This window comes from Poecilia mexicana, unplaced genomic scaffold, assembly GCF_051168715.1.
Source record: "Poecilia mexicana isolate PSO_F unplaced genomic scaffold, ASM5116871v1 scaffold_22, whole genome shotgun sequence".
Classification (NCBI taxonomy): Eukaryota; Metazoa; Chordata; class Actinopteri; order Cyprinodontiformes; family Poeciliidae; genus Poecilia; species Poecilia mexicana.
The window spans coordinates 18,973,773-18,994,858 of NW_028263391.1; the positions used below are offsets into that span (position 1 = coordinate 18,973,773).

Here is a 21,086-nt window from a genome sequence, read left to right on the forward strand (position 1 = left end):
TGTTTGCTTTAATCGTTGAAAATGACGGTGTACATACTTGCATGCATTCAAATCCTTATTCCACTCCTGTTTATAAATAATTAAAAAGGCAGTGAGATTTCAAATGCACAGAGCTGACGCTTTGTGGGAGGATGGAGCAGTTTGAGCTTTTTGCAAAGCTTAGATCCTATATCTCACTAATGTAGGCATACTCCTTTAGATTTTATCACATGCACTTTCACATATCTCCATTATTTTTATTTGAACTCTAGTTGATCATTTTCCACCAAGTAGTGTGTGATTGTGAAAATAAATTAAAACCATTAATTCTTTAGTTTTTTTTTTTAAAATCAGTACTTTACTCCACCCTTCTCATGCTGTGGATTGGTTAAGGAATGAAATGCATCTCTGAATAGAAACGTTGACGTGTTACCAGAGGTCCTCAATTACTCTGACATCTGGGCTTTAACTGAGTCATTCTAATAAATATGTTCTTATTGATGCCATTCCCTTAAAACTCTGGCTGTATGTTTCGGATGATTGTTGGAATGGGTTATTTTTGCTAATAGATAAATCTTTGCCCCGGTTCCAGGTCTTCTGCAGCCCCAACAGGTTTTCTTTCCGGATTGTCCTGTATTTATTTCCTCCTTCATGTCAACTCCCAGCAGCTTCCCCATTCATGCTAAAAAAATAACATTTGCACAGCATGATGCTGCCACCACCATGTAGGTGATGGGTAGTTTATTGTGACAGATTGCATTTTAAGTTGAGGTGAAAAAGGTGATCTTATCTGAAGAGGACACTTGTTTTATGTGCCCCCTTTAAGTATTGTGGCTAACTGCAGAGGGGACATTTTGTGACTTTTTCTTTCTTTTTGCTACTCCTCCATGAAGCTGATTATGTGGATTGCTCAGCTCACCTGTTCTCTGTAGCTTCTCTTCTTATTGGTCTCCAAGCAAAGTTTGTCAGTTTGGTGGCCTTGTAGGCTGGCGGTCGTACCAGATTATTGCCTTTTTCAGATGTAAGACCCTTCTTTAAATGTCCACGCTGCTTTATCTCTGACCTGTTTTTTGTACTCTTTTTTTTTTTGTGGATCTGTTGGTCTGTTCTGAGATTACATCAATCCAGAATACACAGGTTTGTGTTTGTCTACCACATAAAAAAAACTCCAGAAGAGAAAAGAAAGTTTGTTCTTTCACAACATGTGACCAGGTTACAGACGAACGAAGACTTCCCTTAGGCACTTTGCTCATCCTTCTGTCCCCTGCTCAGGGATTGGAGAAACACTCGGCACACTGGTGGAGCTACCGCGTCAAATCAGAGCAGAGATTGGCTCAGAGCGCTGCCACTCGCACAGCAAACGCTCTCCAACTTCCTCTGTCCTCCTTTCCTGGTGCAGCCTGAGAGGAGGGAGGAGAATGGATCTTTTCTGTGTGAGACGCCGGCACTACCTCACACTGCTCCTTACCACCTGTCCTTGACTTAGTGAGCACGGGCGGGACAGACAGCAGGCTTCCTTCAACAGCTTCTCTGTTTGTTTATCTGCCAACACTCTTTAAAAAAAAAACAAACAAACAAAAAAAAACATTTCCCCCACTGTGCTCTTCTTCCTGTGGTGCTTCGCTGCAGAAGTGAAAGAAGCTCATCGTCGGCCAGTGAGAGCTCTGATGGGAGGCAGCTTTGACTTTGGCTGGGACTGGGGATGCTGAACGGGGGGAGGGAGGGCCTGTTTGAGCTGGGACAGCAGCTCCAGCAGCAGGGGGAGTACCAGGCCGCCCTCCACTGCTTCCTCAGCTGTCTTCTGGGACTGACCCATGTACAGAGCTTCACCTCTCTGCCCAACTGCCTGCACCAGGTGAGCTGGATGGGAGCGGGACACGCACAAGTACAGCTTTCTCCTCGCAGGATCATATGTTTGCTCAGCTGTGCAGACATATTTGCATCACTTTATGTATAGATAATGTTATCTTACCCCACGGTAATGGCCATGTTTAACCTTGATATCTTTAGCACCAATGTCGAGTTTAACAGAGCAGGCTGTTGTGTGCTTACTTGCTGACTCTGGAAGATCCCCTTCATCCCATCCGGAATGCTGCTGAATGATAAGCAGGTGTCCAGTGACAGTCTTCTTTGTATGTTAGGAGAATTATGTTTTTGTACTTTATCAACTTTTAGCTGATTACATTTCAGGGTGTTTTACAGGTTATTTGTTTCACAATAGCAAAGCTGTAATTTCTTCCCCTGTTGTAGTGCATAAAGGAATGTGCCTTAAGTCAAAACACTGGCTCCATTCCAGAGCTTTACAACACACAGCATGATGTTGACCAGACCTGCCTACAACTAAACATTTTTGAAGTGTATGCAGTACTATCCTATATATTAGAGTCAAAGGTGTGGGATCCACATTCTTCTGCTGTGTCAGGATGAGGTGTATACATTTTCCTATAGTCATTTTCTCATCTTACTTTTTAAGTCAAGGGTCAACTGACTTACCGGGAATTAAATGTCAGTAATTCATGAGTGCATTCAGATTATTACTCGCCAAATTAATTAAAAAGTAACTTATGCCATCAACTTCAGTTTCAAGAATGCAGTGAGTGAAGAATCTGCATATCACAGGATGAGATCAAATAATATTGTTGTTGGGATATTTGAATCACACTTCTACTACAGTTCTGTAAAAACACCTGGTAAAGATATTACTTTGAGTAAGCTGTAATGCTGATGCAGCAGAATTTTTCAATATTTTTTTTTATCTTCCAAAATGTATAAGTGACTCCCGGTGTGTATATTGATATTTACATGAGAACATTTGATTTCAAACATCCTGAAAAAAAAAAAAAAAAAAAACATGTTTCAAAAGTTTGAATTTAGAGTTACACTAGAATGACCAAGAACAAGAAATTGTGTTTTACTTTACATAAAGTAAATTTATAAAACCACCCGATTGTCCTATTTTTTGGGGCAACGGTGGGGACAGGGGTAGTGTAGGACGTAGTGAGAAGCCCTTACAACAAAATATAACTCTGTCGTCTGCAAACGGCATAAATCGTAAAATTGTTGAAAATTGAATATTCAATACTTAACCGTGTTTGTTGGTTGTTTTTTCTATACTTCACAGATTGCTGAACTGTTCATCACTGAAAAGAACTGTATCCTTCCTAAAAGTCTGTCTTGTTTCTCATGTTGTTTTTAAATCAACACTTGTCACAGAAAGCAAACTAAAATACCTTTTTTTTTTTTTTTTTACTTTGTGAGGCAAACATGCAGCAAATTCCAGGACAATGGAAGATGTAGACCATATATATAGAAAGTAATTTAAGCAGAATGGGATGAGCGGATGTCTCTGGACAAGTTCATAATAACCCATTTGTCCCAGAATGCCACATGCTTTGTGTGTCACTCAGAAGGTGTGTGTGTCTCTTAAGAGGATTTGTGGGCTCTTATCTCAGTACAACAGAATGGGAGAGCACTAATTAACCTGCATCTGCGCCGAGACGCGCATGCATGGATTTCCACTTCACTGCCACTATAAACTACAGCAGTACAGGACACTGAGATAATAGAAAGGTGTTCTGTTTCAGGATATATTACCCTCGCTGCTCGTCTCCTTGTTACAGAGATACTTCTGTGCTTAATTTAGCCAGCTCAGGTTATCCACCCCAGCATGGCTCTACCCATCTCTGTCTAAAACAGGTTCATTTGCAGATTTTAGGTCTATCAGTGGCTATCGCACTGCAACCTCCCAGCCTGCTCAGGACACCATGACAGAATTAAATCTTTTGAGTTACATAAGCTCATTAATAGTAATGGGTTTTGTCAGGTCAGATTGGTGTGTTTCATGTACAGTAGAGTAACACTCTCTTACTGTTAGTGTAACATTACAGCCATAAGAATGTCCTGTAGTATTAATAATAACAGTTGAAATAATAATAATTGTTAAAACCAAGCTACAATGAATTTAAATATAGTGTTAATAATCTTATAGTAGCAACTTGAATCATCAGTGTATTTTACTGAGATTTTATGTTACAGACCAATGCAAAGTGTCAATAACTTCTTCCATAATCTTTGTAAAATAGGTGAAGCTCTGTACAATTAGATAGAGAGCACATTTAAACAACACTTTTTTTCAATATTGACGCAGATTTCCAATAGGATTATGTCTGTAAAAAAATAAGAAAAACAAAGAAAAAAACATGGATATGCTTGGATCTAAACCATTCCATTATGGCTTGTGCAAATGAAACTGTTCATCACTTTCCTAAAAAAAAAAACTAACATTTTTCTTCTTTCATTGTCATGGAAACTAGAACCGTGAATGACCAATGAATGACCTGTCAAGTCAATATTATTCATGCAACATATTTCATAAAACAGAAGAAGGCTTAAAAAGAAATGTGCAAATAAAAGATTAAAATAACTGAAACCAATAAGTCATCAGAGACTTGGATTTAAAACAGCACACAGACACAAAACATCCAGTCCAGTTAAAAACTCGTGATAATGCTTGAATTTTAGGACACGATTCTGCAGTTCCAGCTCTTTGGTTTTGGGAGCAAACACATGAAAACAGGATCCATAGTGAAATAAAGAACCAAAAGCTCATTTAGAGTTGATTGTAGGAACTAAACTACCTGTGTTTGAGCATGGGGAGCGATGTGTTCTGTTACTTCAACCTGAGATGTAGATCTGTGCAGCTCCACTAGAGTTACCATGTGGCACACGCCTTCTATTCCTACATGATTGTCTGAACGGGGCTGAAATGCTTCTTTAAACTTCACAATTTTATCCTTCCCCTTCTGCTGTTTCCTTAATCCTTTATAATCATGTTTGTTCTTTAATGTTCTCCAACGAACCTGTTAGTTTTGCTGGATTTATAGAATTGTTGTATTACCTATGTGGACTCTTTTATATCACTTTAAAAGGCTATGGTCTACTCAAGATTTGAGGTTGAGGCTGCTTGAGGTTTATGGTTGTACTGAGAAGAAAAGTGCAAGACATTCAGTTGACGCGGATATTTTGGAAGGTACTGTAGTAATTTTCATATCCATCACATGAGCAGAAGTAGTAGAGCTGTTCTCTTTTTGCAGCTGCATTCTGGGGAAGAAGGTTATAGGTCAGTCTGTCCAAACAGGAACTAGGATGTGGGAACTTTATAGTTTCACACAAATGTTTTATGAGAGCAAAAATACCAGCTTCTTCTCTCATGTTTCTCTATGCAGGATATAAATACATGACCTGGGGGGAAAAAAATGAATTTAAATATTGAAATAGCCTAATTCCCTGCTGATGTGAAAGACCAATCTGCACACAAATAAATGGGACACAAATTGTAGCCGCTGTGTTGTAGTAGAGATTAAAATAAAAATAATCTGCATCATTCTTTAGGAGGGATTTTTAGTATTAGTGAAATCCAATTTAAAAATTTCTTTATGTCATGACTTTTGTTGGAAAACGTTTGAATTTTGATGGCAAAATCAATCACCCTCAGTAGTGTCAAATACTGTATATTTCTTGTTTAAATGTACTTTAAAAACAGTTACTTTGATCACAGTGTGAATGTTGAGCACATTTACCTTGCAGAGCTGCTGAAATCAGTTCAGTCTAGTTGATGAAATGACAAAATAATAATTACTTTAATTTAACTTGAAACAATTTCTGGTTCCAGAATGCAACATGGTTTGCATTTTGCCTCATTCAGATAGATTTAAAGGTTGCTCATTTAGTTTTGTTTTGCTTAAACAATGTTTGGCATGATTTATGTCTCAGTTACAAACCTACTCCTGCTTTTTTAGAATTCAATCACATTTGTTGAGTGTCTCCATAATTTATGTTCAAAACTATTTTTTTTAAATGGTTTCTTAGTTTAAAGTTTAGTTGTTTCCCCAGGAGGTCATTTCAGTTTACACCTGGGTCTCGTGGCACGTGTGAGCGGATTGGCCTTTGAAGTTTCTAGTGTTAATGCAAGCTTTTGTTTTATTTTTTTTAATGGCGTCCAATTACCAGTTCGGAGCAGAGGCTGTTCCCAGGAAAAGCCTCTGCATGGTTCCTGTTGATGGATCGCTGTGCTTCGGGGTAGTTAAATATAGCAGTGAGAAGAAGAAGAGCGCCAACCTTGGGCAATGCCTCATCCCCTTTATTCTCCTGCACAGATGGCCCACCCTACAGCTGCTCTAGGTCCAACTGCTTGCTCAGGTTGAACCGTACTTCTCCTTGGTCAGAGCTGCCGTTTCTCTTACACACCTCACTGTATTTCGGCTCTATGACTGTATTTGGATTCTAATTAGGCAGGAAACAATTCGCTTGTACCTCTGATTCATTTTTACTTGATTGTGGTATTGATAGTATATGTGTTCTGTTTGCTTACTGTGCTCCTCTTTCAGTTGTGGGTTGTTGCAGCAATAAACCACAAACATAAATTCAAACCCTAAATGGACCTTGAACCTCTCCAGAAAAGTTTCTCTGAGGTGTCTGCTGAGTTACCTGGCTTTCATGATGCTGTTCTTTCATGAATGTCTGAGGTGCTATTTATACTGAGACTGAATTATTGTACCAATGACTTCTGGAAGCTGTCAACAGGTTTTAATAAGAAGTATGTGGCAAATGTCAAAATGTTCAAGGGTTGTTAATAGTTTAGAACAGCAATGTGTGCTCCATTTTGTCCATTTATGGGTTTGCAGATAAGTTTTTTATTATTATTATTATTTAGATTGTAAAGTTTTATGGTTATTGTGCATGCAACAAAATCAGGCAACCCTCCTGCTCTTCAGAAGAGAAAAATCTATTGTTTGTATCCTTAACCTTGTTGATGTTTTGGTGTAATTTTGATGTGGAGTCACAGAACTGATACAAACTAACATGTTTTGATTGTAATTTTTATAACATGGGAAATCTGATGTTAAGTAGGACACCTAAAAAGAGACTGGTGGATTTATTTTAAGCTCTCTCAGTTCCATTGGTCATCATAATAATCTGAGGTGCATCAACGGTGTCTCTTTTCAGTGGCAAGTACACTAAGTGCCCTGAATGCTTTTGCAAAGTGAGCTATTTTTAGGATGTTATTCATAGAGTCTTTTTATGGGAACAACAACAAAAAAAACTCCTGTCAAAATCTTTTACAAAGAATTTGAACTGAAATTAGAAACTTAAAAGATTAAAACCGGCTTTGAAGTAAGGATATAATGCAGTAAGAGATTTGTTTGTTCTCGAAGGCAATGTGTGATTCAGACACTAAATCTGAACTTTAAGATCCACACGGCGAGATTAACAGCCTGCTTTGGATTGCTACGCCTTCTGTTTGGCCTGAATGGCTGTTGTCCAGCGGGACGGAAAAAAAGAAACGTGACGGTTGTTTTTAACTCCCACAACTGACTAATCCTGTTGTCATCTGAGACCAGTCCTTCACCTATATAAACAGATGGGAAGGCCCTCCAGTTCATCCAGGCTGAAAAGATGTTCTACGAAGTGGCATTGATCGAGCTCACCGCTCTTCAGGGGAGCCCAGGTGAGTATTTTTTTTTTTTTAAAGATCCACTTTTCAGGGAAGATTTCTAGGAAAATGAGCGCGCACACAGATAATGTACTGCGCAATAGTGGACTTTGATTTTGTGGTGTTTGGCTCTGACTTCCAAGAATTTCCAATGACCTACGTTTCCAGGTAATGTGTATGAGATTTGGCAGCTCATATTTAGAAAACAACACTTTAAGAAAGTAGCTTTAAAATGTTTGCTGAATAATAACAATATCATAGGAATTTAGTCTTTTGGTCAGTATAAAACTGTAAGGATCCACAAGTTAACAGATGTGGCTGATTTCTGACGTGCCGGTATCAACCTTAGTTGATTCTGGTTTCTTTCTTTTAAGAGCTTTCATTTACATACACTAAAACGCACCAAACAGAAAACATGGTGGTGACTGACAAGTTACACAGCTCTGCAATTAAAATGTTTTGACTAATATTTGATTCTTTAAAAGGTTAAGACAGAACAGGTTTAGCTTCCCGTTCCAATGCTGAGGCCTTACACGGTTTGTGTTTTGGAAGTTGGAGCTTAAATCTGGAAATGACCTCGCATCTGAATAGTGCTTGGTCACATCGGCTTTGTTCATTATTGCAGCGCGTACTGCTGTTAGCTACCAGGTGATAACAAAAGACATTGTGCAGCATAATGTGTGCTTCTAGTCTCAGCTTTCATATACATTCTTTGAATTTCTAACTGAGAGCTTGGAAAATCCAGGTTCCAATTACAAGACAAAAAACAAATGTCTGTTCTGCCTCCATGGAAAGTACAGCTTCATTTCTAGTTTCCTACAGCTTTTGTTCTTTGTCTGGAGACTATTTTTAACACCTCGCTAAAAACTTTGTGTTTTCTTCACTCAACGATTTTTGATGTCACCTTGGGTATAAACTGGTTTGCTAAAATAAGATGTGTGATATGACATGTAATTTTGAAAAATCAACAAGTCTGACATTTAAATATTTCAAAATTGACAGCTTTATCTCGTTTTACGATAAACTTGGGGGTGCCTTGTGTCGAGCAGTCAGAGCTAGCCTAGGTCAGTCATTCATCACCTGCTTCGTTCGCCGCTCTAGACGGCTGCCTGTTCCCCCCCGTCTGCTGCTGAGGCAGCAGAGCAGCGTTGTGTGGGCTTGGTGGAGGAGGTCAGGGACAGGCGTAGTGGGAGACAAATGGTCACATTTTTTCATTAGGAACTGTGTCACTCCAGCTAACCGAAGCGCCTGAATCAGCACTGACTCAGGTTTGGATGGTAGACTTCTTCAGAGAAGCCATTTTTCTTATCCACCTCGGTGTATTTCCTTTCTGACAGCTGACATGTTTATCACTGTATTTGGATTCAAATTGAGTAGGAAGCCTTTGCCTGCACCACTGATTTGTTTTCATTCACTTGTGGTATTGATAGCGTATGTGCTTTGTGTGCTTAATGTGCTCTCCTTCTGTTTGTGGTTCGTCACTGTGTGCTTCTCATCGTGGGCGTGGAAACCGTGTTGTCTGACGCCCTTATCTGCTCCCTGCTGTGCTTATCGCTGCTCTCTTGTCTCCGGCCCTCAGTTGGATCCTCGTCACATTTCAAGCTTATAGTCTGCAGTGGTGTCAGACAGGCTGATAGTTGGTTGCTGAAATTTATCTTTTGCCCTCCGTGTGGATTGGGAAGACTGAAAAACACAGAGGGACTTTGCTCACTACTGACTGACTTACTCCATGCCCTGTGTTTCGGTAACAGGGCCTCAGGAGGAGGCCACCCTGGGCTCTGCGGGATGGACAAACCCAGAGGAACTTTCAGAGCAGGCCTCTCAAGCGCAACACCTCGAACGGCTGGCTCAGCTCTGCATCATGAGCAAACAGTAGGTAAAACTGTGTCCTGCTGAGGCCTGAAATGTAAAGCAGTTAATGAAGTGAAAGACGTTTTGCAGGTTTAACGACTCAACAGGCTCATTGTGGGTGGATTTACCGTCACAAACTATATAATTTTATTGTGATGCTTAGATTTTTATTTTCTAAATAATCCGAACATCATATTGGAAGCTGGATGGTTCTGTTGCCTTTTCTTATTTGCCTCGCAAAACCGATGTAGAATTAGGCCCTAAAAATTCAGGATATAAATATAAATAATTAGACTTTTGCTGTGTGGGAGGGGGCAGTGGAGATTCACTGCCTTGCAAAAAAGAAAGAAAAAAATCATTTCAAGAATCTATCAATACACAATTAGCCAAAATCATTCCTAAACAATTTGAAATTACAAATAGATATATTAGGCTTTCTATAGGACATATTTTCCACTTATAGAGAATGAGTTGAATGTGTTTGCATATAATGAGGAAAAAGACTCTGCTCTCTCTGCCTGTATCCGGTGTCTCCAGTGGCATTGGTACTTTGTTCAGGCCGTACCATGCGCCTTATTTTCTCTGCCTCTGTTGTCGTTGCTGAGAAAAGGCCATTTAACCTGATTGCTGTGGAGGGTGACAGAGGGTGGAATGTTTGCACAGTGGTGTGCTGGTCACTGCGCTTAATTAATGCAAGGAGCATACAGTAGTTAAACATAAATGAGATGGTAATGACTGAGCATGGCTATGCTGGTGTGGCTCGGGTTTCCACCTAAATAAGGACACAGGAATTTGATTCTCCTCTTGCATTGCTCCTCTGCGCTTTGGAAATGTAACCCAAAAAAGGCCGGAAAGCTTGGAAAACATGTAAACTCTCCTTGTAAACTCTGCATGTAAGAAAATGATCCCTCGATGCTCTGGCTAGATGTAATATAAGTCTCAGGCCTTCTTCCTTATACATAACAATCTGTAACTGGTCCCTAATATTTTAGGGTAAGGATTTCTTTTGACAGAGATTTTCTCATGGAGAGGAAAAACTAATGGGACACAACATTTGAATATATTTATAATCAGGTAGCAACTCAAGTAATTTACACGTACAAAGAAATGGGAGATATATTGAGGTGATCATTATCAAAAACAGGCTTTTATTCAGCATTTGCTTATTTCTGTAAGCCTATTCCATACGTATGTTTATGTAATTTCTATGTCATTACATGGCATCCAATTTATGGATTTATATGCACTTGTTTCTGGTGAGGATTTCATATCAACCGGCTCATTAGAAACTAATTTGACTAATTAGATTTTTATTAAAGCAGAGCTGACCTAACTTAGCCAAAATGCAAACCAGAAACATAAACATGAAAGATTTTAGCGTTATGTTGTTTTATGATTCTTGGACCATAAAAACAAAACAATCATATTATAATCACTACACATTTGTGGTATAAAGCTTTTGCACTCAGATTTACAGAACATTTGAAGACCGGTATGAAAAGTATGACAGCTTTTGAAATGATGAATTTGTATGAATCTGGCACCTGGTTCCTACAAGCTGAGCACTAAACACAGCTTGCTCTACATCTGCAGGCACATGCTTGGCTGTGAGGGCCACGAATGCCCTTCGTTGACTTTTTCAGGGCAGGTATGCATGGAACAACTGGCAGGTCTTCAATGAAACCCATCACGTTCACTTAGCTTAGCACTTGACAGGACACCGACAGGGGAGCATGAGAAAGCAAACCAACCTGTAAGCAGCATTCCTTCCATAATTCTCCCTGGAGGTTAGGAGGCGGCAGCGCTGGCAGAAACGAAAGGTCTCCACGTCCTCAACGAGGCGCCTGCATGCCTACAGCTGTGTTGTCCGCTCACGGCGCGCACGTGCTCAAATGTCCTGCTGTTATGATCCAAACTGTGAAACTCAAGTGCTCTGCTGGTTTGAACAACAGCTTCCACATTGTAGGTCACATTTAATTATTTGTCAAACATCAGTGCGTTGACGATATCCTATCTTTATCACTCTAAAGAAGCACAAAGATATCTCTCTATTACTTAAGGATTTTTTTAAAAGAAGCACTTAAAATAAAAATCTAAAAACTGATCAGAGCAAATTATAAACTCAAGAGTCATATTTTTCCTAATTAGTAAATATTTGCTCCCTTCTGGTTTTCTAAATCAACATCTAAACAGCAGGGAAACAAAACAAAAACATGTCTGAAACATTTGTGGATTCACTGGAATATATCTGCTGTTTACACAGCTCAACGTGGCACAATGACCTGCTCAAACAATGTCAGATGATAATAAAATAAACAAGTTTAAGATAAGAGGCAGTGAGCTCAAGTTAAACTAATACTAATCCTACCTGCAGTTCATAGTGAAGCTCTTTGTTTGTACTGTTTTCATCTTAAAAGAGACCCATAACAAATGATTATACCTATCAAGTATTAAACACATGCCTCATCAACTCAGGCATCCATAAACAGCGTTTATGGATGCCTGAGTTTGTGAGTTTATTCCTGTGGAAACAGGAATACATGATGCTAAGTAAGCGGTTGCACTGGTTTAGCACTGCAACTGATTTGGTGGTGAACTTCCTACTGGTAGTGTCCCTGCAAATACTTATTTTTAACATTTTATTATTATTATTATTATTATTATTATTATTATTATTATTATTATTATTACAAACAGAGACAAGATATTGAAATTCTTGTGTAATGCTAATTTTCTCTCTTCTCTTCTTAGACCACATCTTGCCCTAGAATACAGCGGTAAGGTATGTTTGGGAATTTCATTACTGCTTTTTCTGCCTTTGCATATATAAAGAATATTGTTGATTTGGACAAAATCTTTCTTTTTTTAAATTTAAGAAGTTCATTAGCTCCATTGGAAAAGCAGATTTCTTCCAATTGAAAATTTTAGCTAAAGTAGAGTCCTTCCTCTCTCCCAAAGATCTCAAAAAAAGTTATTCACTTTTCATATACACTCACTTTGATTACTGGCATTTTGTTTTTGCATGTTGGTTTAGATGAATTCTTTGTTTTCAAAATGCTGCTACTTGTCTAATTACTGGAGTGAAAAAGTATGGATATGTTACATGTTTTGGCTTCTCTACATTGTCTTCTTGTTTCCTTTGTCTGTGTGATTTAGGCTACAAAGATTCATCAGAGGACCTTTGGTAACGACCATCCAATAACAGCCAGAAGCCTGGAGCTCATGGCAACCGTCTATGCTGAGATCGGCAAGACTGAATACTCAGGTAAACACTCAAATGTTGCAGAAGAGGAAAGTAAACACAACTCTCTTTCCAAAGAAATGTTGCAACAGAGATGCTTAAAATACACAACTTAATAGCTGCTGTAAATCAAACATGGGTGTGTAACTAGTGGGAGACGCCTGTTAACATTGTTCAGCGGCAGTCCCTGTGAAAATGCACAGCTGATCTGAAGTGCTTCTGCGGAGAATGTCAAGCAGTGAAACTGTTAAATTAATAAACACTTGCAGTTGTGTTGAACACAGAAATAGTTTTATGCAGAACAACAAGCAGATATGTGGCTCTCTGACAGTTTGAGGCCACAATTTGTTGCGTCGTGAGCATGCTTCGCTTGCACTTGCAAAGCCTAAGACTCTCTCGCTCTCTTTCTTTCTTCCTTCCAACTTCTTAACTCTGCATTTTTGTGAGGACTGCTGTGTTGTAAAAAGAGTAGTACATTAAAATCACCCAGGCTGCTAAGTCAGCTTTCTGAGGCAGTGGAGCCAAATGGTAGCTGTACTTTGTACAGCGTCAAAGAGACACAGCAATATACATGTAGTGCTAGAAAGCTTGTCAGAATCCTTTATTGCTCACCACAGAAGATTATAAACAAGGTCTTGCTTCACCGAAATGTCGTCTGGTGTTCAGGAAAGCACAAATTTAAATGAAATAAATCGATGTTTGTTCTATTTTTTTGTTACTGCTTGTAGTCAGAAAGTATTTAGTCTCTTATCGATAACCCAAGTTAATATAGCATTACGTTTTTAGGTCATTATTTGATTAGTTAAAGGGGAAAAAGCTGTTCAAACCAACTTGTGCCATTCATTTCATCAACTGCTTTTAAGTGTTTGCTAATTTGCAATGATTTTTCCACACTATCTTTGCATAGTTATTTTAATCCAACCATAGAGGAGAGTTTCTAAACAAACCAGAGTATCTCTATTGGTTTAATAGAGATACTCCAAATGCACATGAAGTTGTAGACTTCATCATGTTTGTATCCCCATGACATATAATTGTTGGACAACGGTTAACTCCTTTTAAACACAATACATCATATAATTTGGATAATTTGTAACAAATCTACATAAATGGGCTCCAAATGGATAAAAGCTAAAATATATTTTATTTCTTTATCAATCTATTTCACTTTTTTTTTAACATAAACACTCTGTTTCCGTAATCTGATTATCTATCTGTAAAAATAAAAGACAATTTGAATTATCATTTTAATTAAAAACAAAAAAGATGAATTTTTTATCACTTTTGTGTATTTTAAATGGCTCTGTGAATGTAAAGTTGCTGCAAAGTTGTGTAGTTCAAAATTGCCAACTGCAGAGACTGCCTCAAGGCTTTTCGATCGATTCAGATTCGTTTCGCTCATAAATAGAAACCAGACTCATGTTTCCAAAGTCCCTGTAGCAACAAGCAGACTCATTCCAGGCTAAGCCTTCTAGATCATCTACAGGATTTATCATTGTTTGTTTTGACTTCTGATTCAAGTTTGTTCCCCCGACATGACCGTAGTCTCTCTCTGTTATTTTTAGGCTTATTCATCTTAATAGACCTTAGACACAAGTTAACCCAAAGCATTTTGTCAGATTAAGTGTGGAAATACAGGACTACAGCTAAATGTAGAGATAACTTATGAGGTTTTGAGCTTTTGAGACTTAGTAGACCAGCAAACTTTTCAATTCAGTTTCAGTTTATTAAACTGAATCTACTTCAAACTTGTTAACATTATTCAGGAAGTATTTTTGGAAAAAAAATATAGAAAATAGTAATTAGTTGTTTTTTTTAACTTACTGTTTTTATTTAAATAAAATTTAAAGTCTGTATGTTTTAGTATGGTCATCACACCAAGTAAATTCAGCAAATCAGTACAATTAGTTCTCTAGTTGTCTTTGGATGAGTTAAATTCTTATTGATTTATAAAACAAACAAATTTAGTCAATCTAGTGCCCAACACTGACCCCTGTTGGGTGCCACGAACAATAAGGAGTTGTTATCTGCCAGGTAATTAAATAAATCAACAAAACTTCTGATGCAATGACTTCAGTTCTTTTAATCAGTGTAACATGATCTCTTGAATCATTTGCATTTTTCAGTCAACAAATAATCCACCCTTTGTATTAACTAACATTTCATGGTTACCGTTAAAGGCCATGTTATAACAGCTCAACATGGAGTGAGAGCTGTCGAAAAGAAAACACAAGCTTTTATTATACACTTTATCCATGCTGTGATTCAGTAGTTTTGACAAAAAAGAAACATTAAAGCTGCATCACAACCAGGATAGAGGCTCCTAAATACTATAAGGGTTCCTAAGATTTCAGTTTGCATCAGTGGCTGAAGTATCAGCTAAGGAAATATTATACACCAGTAAGAAAACAACCGCGAACATTATGAAGAGTTTTTTTAATGGATGGCAAGATCACTACATCCTAGAAAGTAAAAAAAAATAAATAAATAAGAAATTAAGTCTCTAACACACATTGTGCATTGTTTTTTGTTGAAAGATATAGATAAAACTCATTTGCTGCTCAGATATTTAACGACATTATTAAGGACTAATAGTTGTTTAGAAAATCAGATAAACTGCTTCTACAATCTTTATCTATAGTTGCATTTTCATTGTTTGTTGATCCCTTCCCAAATGTTCAATTGAATTGAACACAATATACTTTATTAATCCCAGAGGGAAATTCACACTTTGGTGCTGAACAATAGCAGAACAATTGCAGCATGCAAGGGTTAACATCCTGGCTCCTGTGTTGGGACACATTTGCATGTTCCACATTTACCTTCGGTTCACTCTCTCCGCCTTTACCTCAGACATTAACATGAATCAGCTCCCTGCTCATGCACAGTGTGATCATGGTATTCCCTCTAGACTCTCTGGGCCAGTGCGTGTCGGCGCTGTCCAAACGCTTCGCTGCTGCAGAGTCCCTCAGAGACACTGTCAACTGTCTTCCTCATTCCCACCGCGAGAAAGTTTGCGAGGTGCGTCACAGAAAAGACGCCCACCACCAGCAGGAAGACACGCCAAATCCTAAGGTAGGGGTGGGGACTTGTTCACAAAATACATGTGTTATTTCTCATTTATTTGTCTCGTTGAACTGTTATCTGTGCAGAATATTCATGTTGAGTTAATTTCAATGTAGGCAACCAGTGGCAAAGTCCCTACCTCCATTCTAAAGAGGCCAAGTCCCAATTATGGGTCAGACGCAGAAACTAACCACAGACGGAAGGGCGAGCGCAGGGTTCGATTCAGGGAGCCGGAGACCACAGTACACGGTGAGAAAACTCAACTTTCAACACTTTGCAGAGTTCAGTTGCACGACTCTTAAAAGTTTATTTCATGATATTTGTCATTGTCAGCTGCACATTCACAGGAATTTAATTAAGAAAATGCACTCAAGCATAGGAATGTGTAAGCGACCAAACATGAGAGAGCAAATAAATCTTGCAATGCAAATGACAGTACATTAAGTCCTGAGTGAAAGTGGACTGTCAGACCACAATAACTGATTTGTAGCTGGTGCATGTCATTGAAGTTGGCTTGTGTTGACACAAAATCTATTCTCTGTTGGCTTCACAGATATTTACTGTGACCCTCTAGGTGGTAAGTTTATTCAAAAGGAGCACCGAGTTGCATGGGGGAGCACCAACAGCACTGCAAAGTCTTTGCCAATATCTACCGTAAATCATCACATAATTTAGCTTTCATGATTTGTTACAAGCTACTTTTGCTTGATGTGGACACTGTGGTTACACTAATCACTGATACTCCCTTGTTTTTAAGAATCTGAGGCACATAAATATCACAAATTGTACTAAAATGGTTAATTTGTAGTCAAAGGGCATGTAACATCATTTTTCAGATTTGGAGGTCATGGCAGTTTTGTTCCTTACCCTGGCTGATATCGTTTCAATTCAGAGAAGAACATTAATTTTACAGAAATAAGCAGTAAATTAAATTTATAAAAAAATCAATCATACACATAGAAGATTGTATCCCAAAAATTACTTCAACCTTTGAGTCAAGCACCCTCTTCTTCATTGGGAGAAATTATAACCTGAAGCTCATAATTGTTGTTTTCTAAACATGCTGGAGGAGAGAGCGGTTCATGATTTAATGCAATCTGCAGACATCACCCGATGTTTTGTACTGATAGAGAATACGCAGACTAAAAGCCTGTTGTAAAACAAAGTGTTTTTTTTTACCTAGTAAACAATATTTTTGCAACCAACAGCTGCAGTTGGGTTGGTGGTCTAGCTGTTGATTTCCTGTGCAAGCTATCTGGTCCAGCTAGCTTGTTGTTCATTCCCTTAACAGTTAGGGAACATAAGGAAGATTATTTTTGGTACATGAGGAGAAATATATCCTCTACACTTTACTTTCATTGACCTTATCAATATAATATATAGACGGTTAGAAAGCTCATTTTTTTAAAGAAAACTGTGTAGCGCAATAACCCATTAGGCACTTCCTGTTTTTAGAGAAAACACTTTCTTAAAATTACTAAAATTTGATATTATTTGCCTTTTGATTGGAGGCACTCATCTTTTTTTTCTATTCTGTGCTTCTTGGATCCAAAAAGAAAGTCTTTTGCACATTTTCATTTAAATGCTCGCCATTTACAAGCCAAAACACTTAACAACGTGCTCTCATTTTTCAGCCTATGAGACGACGCCGGCCCGGCCCCATCTTGCCCTGTTCACCTGCCTCTTCCTGCTCATGTCATTCCTCGGCGTTGCGATGTACTGCACCGACCGCAGGCGGCCGCAGAGAGCATGCGAGGAGCTGGAGGCTGCTTTGGCCGTCTACCTGGTTCACATGAAGCAGCTCCTGTGGGGCTGCTGGATATGGCTGACCATGCAGTGACTGTGACAGACCACAGATGGAGACATGGAGCTTTTCTTGTTTTTATATATAGGCCTAAGCCTACAAACAGCTCAGCCATGTTGCAAGGCTCTGCAGTGGTACCTCTGCACCTCTCCCCCACTGAAAAGGGAATGTGTTTAATCCCAGAAACATGTAGCTTCCATCTCTGTATGTATGTATCTACATATGCACTACAGTTTGGATATGCCACTCCATATGTAAGTTGTGAAAATATTTTTGCACATTTGCAACTATGATGCTCACATGTTCCCCACAATGATTTCATCCTTCAGTTCAGGTTAAAGTCTTTTGCCTGTGAGTGGATGTTTCCAAAGGAATGCAAATATTTATTTTATTACAGAACACAATTTGTGTATCTAATATATCCGAAACAAATGAATGTGTATATATGGCTCAATATAATAAGGTCTATCACTATCAGTATTTAGCCTTGTAATTCCATATTCACGAATGTAGAGCTGTTGGAAAATGTTTCAGAAGTGCCCGTCTGCAGGGCAAAGAATCGGGTGTTTGGTGTTGATCCATTAGAAGGTGAACACAGGGCTACATCACCTCATACTATGGGGTTAAATGGGAGGGAAAACACTTTATTCTTTCTTGTCCGTCCGTTCCTTCTGGGATGTAACATCTGTAGCACATTCTAGTTAATCAAAGAGAATATACTTAAACTACAGTGCCTTGCAAAAAGCCATTACATGCTCTTTTCTGTCATCCTTTATCTGCTTATTAAGATTTTAAGTGATGGAGCAACACAAGATTGTGAAGTGGAACGAGAATAATCCATGATTTCTACATTCCTTTGAATATAAACATAGAGAGTGTAAGGTACTTTGGCTGCACTTGATTTAATTTAGAGGTATCAAAGTAATAGGGGCTAGACGAGGTCAGATTTATGTCACATCTGTGCTTGTTTTTCTCTGATACTCCTGGCGTCCTTTATGAATATCAGAGTATTTTTGCCACATACTTGCAAGTACTCACTTCCTCTCTCTCCTCTGGGTCCCTCTCAATTAAACTCATCTGCAAACTGACCCTTAGTTTTTTTGATTTCTACTTACATAGAATATTGGAAACCATGCATCGTTTCCTATCCTTTCCACAATACTCTATATTTTGTCGAGTCCATCACATAAAATCCCAACAAAAAAACATTGAAGTTTCTTGCTGTACAGTTGCAAAATGTCATGGTGAGGGTCAATAGTTTTGCAAGGCACTGTATATGAAGGATGATAGTTTTAATAAATCTCCCCCTCTCAACTGCCTGATGCCCCTCACCCTTGAATCTCACCTGTTATGTATATATATGTTTGTCTTCTACTGTGTGTATCAATTCAAAAATCCCAAAATATACTTTTACTTTTATTGTTTTCTATTTTCTCACCTGATATCGGTGTAACTCCGATTCCAAACTCCTGTGTATATTTGGACGAGAAGAAAACCCTGGAACAATTGAGGCCAAACTCAGAATTATATCAGAACCAGATACAGAATTTATTGTAGATATGAGTTATATATGAGTTACTTTATCGAATGAAGCAAAGAAATTCAAAAAAAGCAGCCAAACTTGCACACAAATGGGTTATATAGGAATCAAAGGGCACAGTGATGCACATCCAACATACCTCTTGTTATGAGCAATAAGACAGTGAGAGAACAGTGCTGTCTGTATGACAGGTTTCAGGGAAATCATCATGATCCTGTTTGATTGTGGAGATCTCACATTTGAGCTTTGAAGCAATATGGCAAATCAACGCCTGCACAGAAGAAATAAACAAAAAACAAACAAACAAAAAAAAAAGATAACACCTGCAGCTCCATACTGTCAAACTAAATTGTTATTAGCAATAAAATGATTCCCAGTAAACCCACATCCTGTATATGCACACTTAGCTGCCTTTTACAGTTATCTGAACATTTATGGTCACTTTGGAAAAAGTGCCTTTATAGAGGGTTTTCTTAGTTCCTTTTGTTTTATGTTCTCTATTGTTTTAAATAAAACTGTCATTGCCTATCAAAATCAGATAGCTTGCTTGTGCTCTTCCTGACCAATATAGGATGTGATGTAATAGCCACAGGAATGCATGCAGGTATACATACATATGTCACAGCAGTAAAATATATTGTTTTTGTAGCCTATTAAGTAAGAAGAAGAAGCCTCAATCACTAAACAGCACATCATAAAATCTGTTTTATATCTCACTGATGCTAAAAGGTTTTTTGGACTAGCTGCTAAATATATTAATGCTTTGAGTTACAGTTTATCATACACAACTCCTGGTAGCTGCCGTGTAAACACACTGCAAAAGCGCAGACTGATCTACTTTGCTTACGCATGCAAATGAGCCTCAGTTCACCAAGATGTGCCTTTTCACAACAAAAGCCTACCTAAGGAGAACGTTTGTCTGGAGAAGACCAGAAAACAATAACTACACCTCTTTATATCTAAAACCACCCGCTCAGCTTGTCATGCACTGGGTACCATGCAAAAGATTTTACAAAGAAATATGATTAAAAAATAAATAAAAAAAATCCCCAAACTCATAAATACTGAGTGGCTAGAAAATTAAGAGTTGAAGAAAACTCAAGTATAGTTGGCTTGGTTTGTAATCAATAAGCAGTGATTAAAACCTGCAGATTTTTGTCTGAGTTTCATCCAAGGAAGAAAATGATCCATTTGATTTGGTTCTATGACAATGTAAAGCAGAAGCCAATTCATTTTGATTGTCTCCACAGGCAAACGTTGGTGAATCTTATGGCAGAGATGAGAACCTACAGTTCTGGTCACAAGTAGGTTTACATAAACTCACAACTTTCATATTTAAATCGGTTTTTAGATGTGCATTTCAAATGTTTTTTTTTATGCTAAACTTGTGTTACAACAACTCACTACACTGAATTTTAAAACAAGAATTCTGACTGCGTTTTTGCTTAAATCAACATATGTTTATAATTAAAGATATAAACTCAAATATAAACATAAATCCCTGATACAGTTTAGTTAAAACTCCCTTGGTTAGTCATACGCTGATGACTTTCAGTGGACAACAGAAAAGATTTTCAGAATTCTGGTTCAAAGCTGATAGAGCTCATTTAAATTTGTTGGTGTCATATCCCAGATTTTAAGGGAAGAACACACTTTTACAAAATATTAGAGTTCAGTACTTTTCAAACGTATGATGTTAGCCTGCTTTATCTATTCCAAAACTAGTCTGGGCAGCCCCTTTTAAGGTTTTAAGGCTTTGGGCTAAATAAACTAATTACAATTTTGAAAGGCACTGACTTTAAAATATTCTGAAAATACATTTATTACGTTTAAAAGCTGTGTTGTGCCTGAGAAACCAACGACTTTAAAGAAGTGTACCGATTCAGCTAAGAGCAGTGTTACGTCTTTTATTCTAAATGCTAATGAACTGTCACCAAATGAACCAGTCTGGGTTACACAACCAAGATTAGATGTTGTCTTGCTGCAGCTGCATGAGAGGCAGACAGTCTCTCCACTGTCTTGTCCTTGGAAAAAAATAAAACAAATATGGAGCTTTTAATGAGAGCATTCTGGCTTGTTTTTGTTCAGCACATAAATAAACCTAATTGAGTGA

At 38.1% G+C, this 21,086-nt stretch overlaps 1 protein-coding gene across 1 annotated transcript; it reads left to right on the plus strand.

Annotated features, from left to right (window-relative positions):
- Positions 1 to 624: 624 nt before the first annotated feature.
- On the plus strand, positions 625 to 19,510 carry cunh14orf180 (chromosome unknown C14orf180 homolog). The gene is made up of 9 exons (XM_014976264.2): positions 625 to 1,834; positions 3,101 to 3,131; positions 7,400 to 7,486; positions 9,223 to 9,343; positions 12,074 to 12,104; positions 12,479 to 12,587; positions 15,475 to 15,638; positions 15,746 to 15,878; positions 17,264 to 19,510. The coding sequence occupies exons 1-9, from the start codon at positions 1,682 to 1,684 to the stop codon at positions 17,467 to 17,469; spliced, it is 1,035 nt and encodes a 344-aa protein (XP_014831750.2). The 5' UTR covers positions 625 to 1,681; the 3' UTR covers positions 17,470 to 19,510.
- The last annotated feature ends 1,576 nt before the right edge of the window (positions 19,511 to 21,086 follow it).

Coding starts and splice junctions, on each gene's coding strand:
- cunh14orf180 (XM_014976264.2), top strand. CDS start 1,682: ATGCTGAACGGGGGGAGGGAGGGCCTGTTTGAGCTGGGACAGCAGCTC. Junction 7,487..9,222: donor CGCTCTTCAGGGGAGCCCAG/GTGAGTATTTTT, acceptor TTTCGGTAACAG/GGCCTCAGGAGGAGGCCACC. Junction 12,588..15,474: donor CGGCAAGACTGAATACTCAG/GTAAACACTCAA, acceptor TATTCCCTCTAG/ACTCTCTGGGCCAGTGCGTG.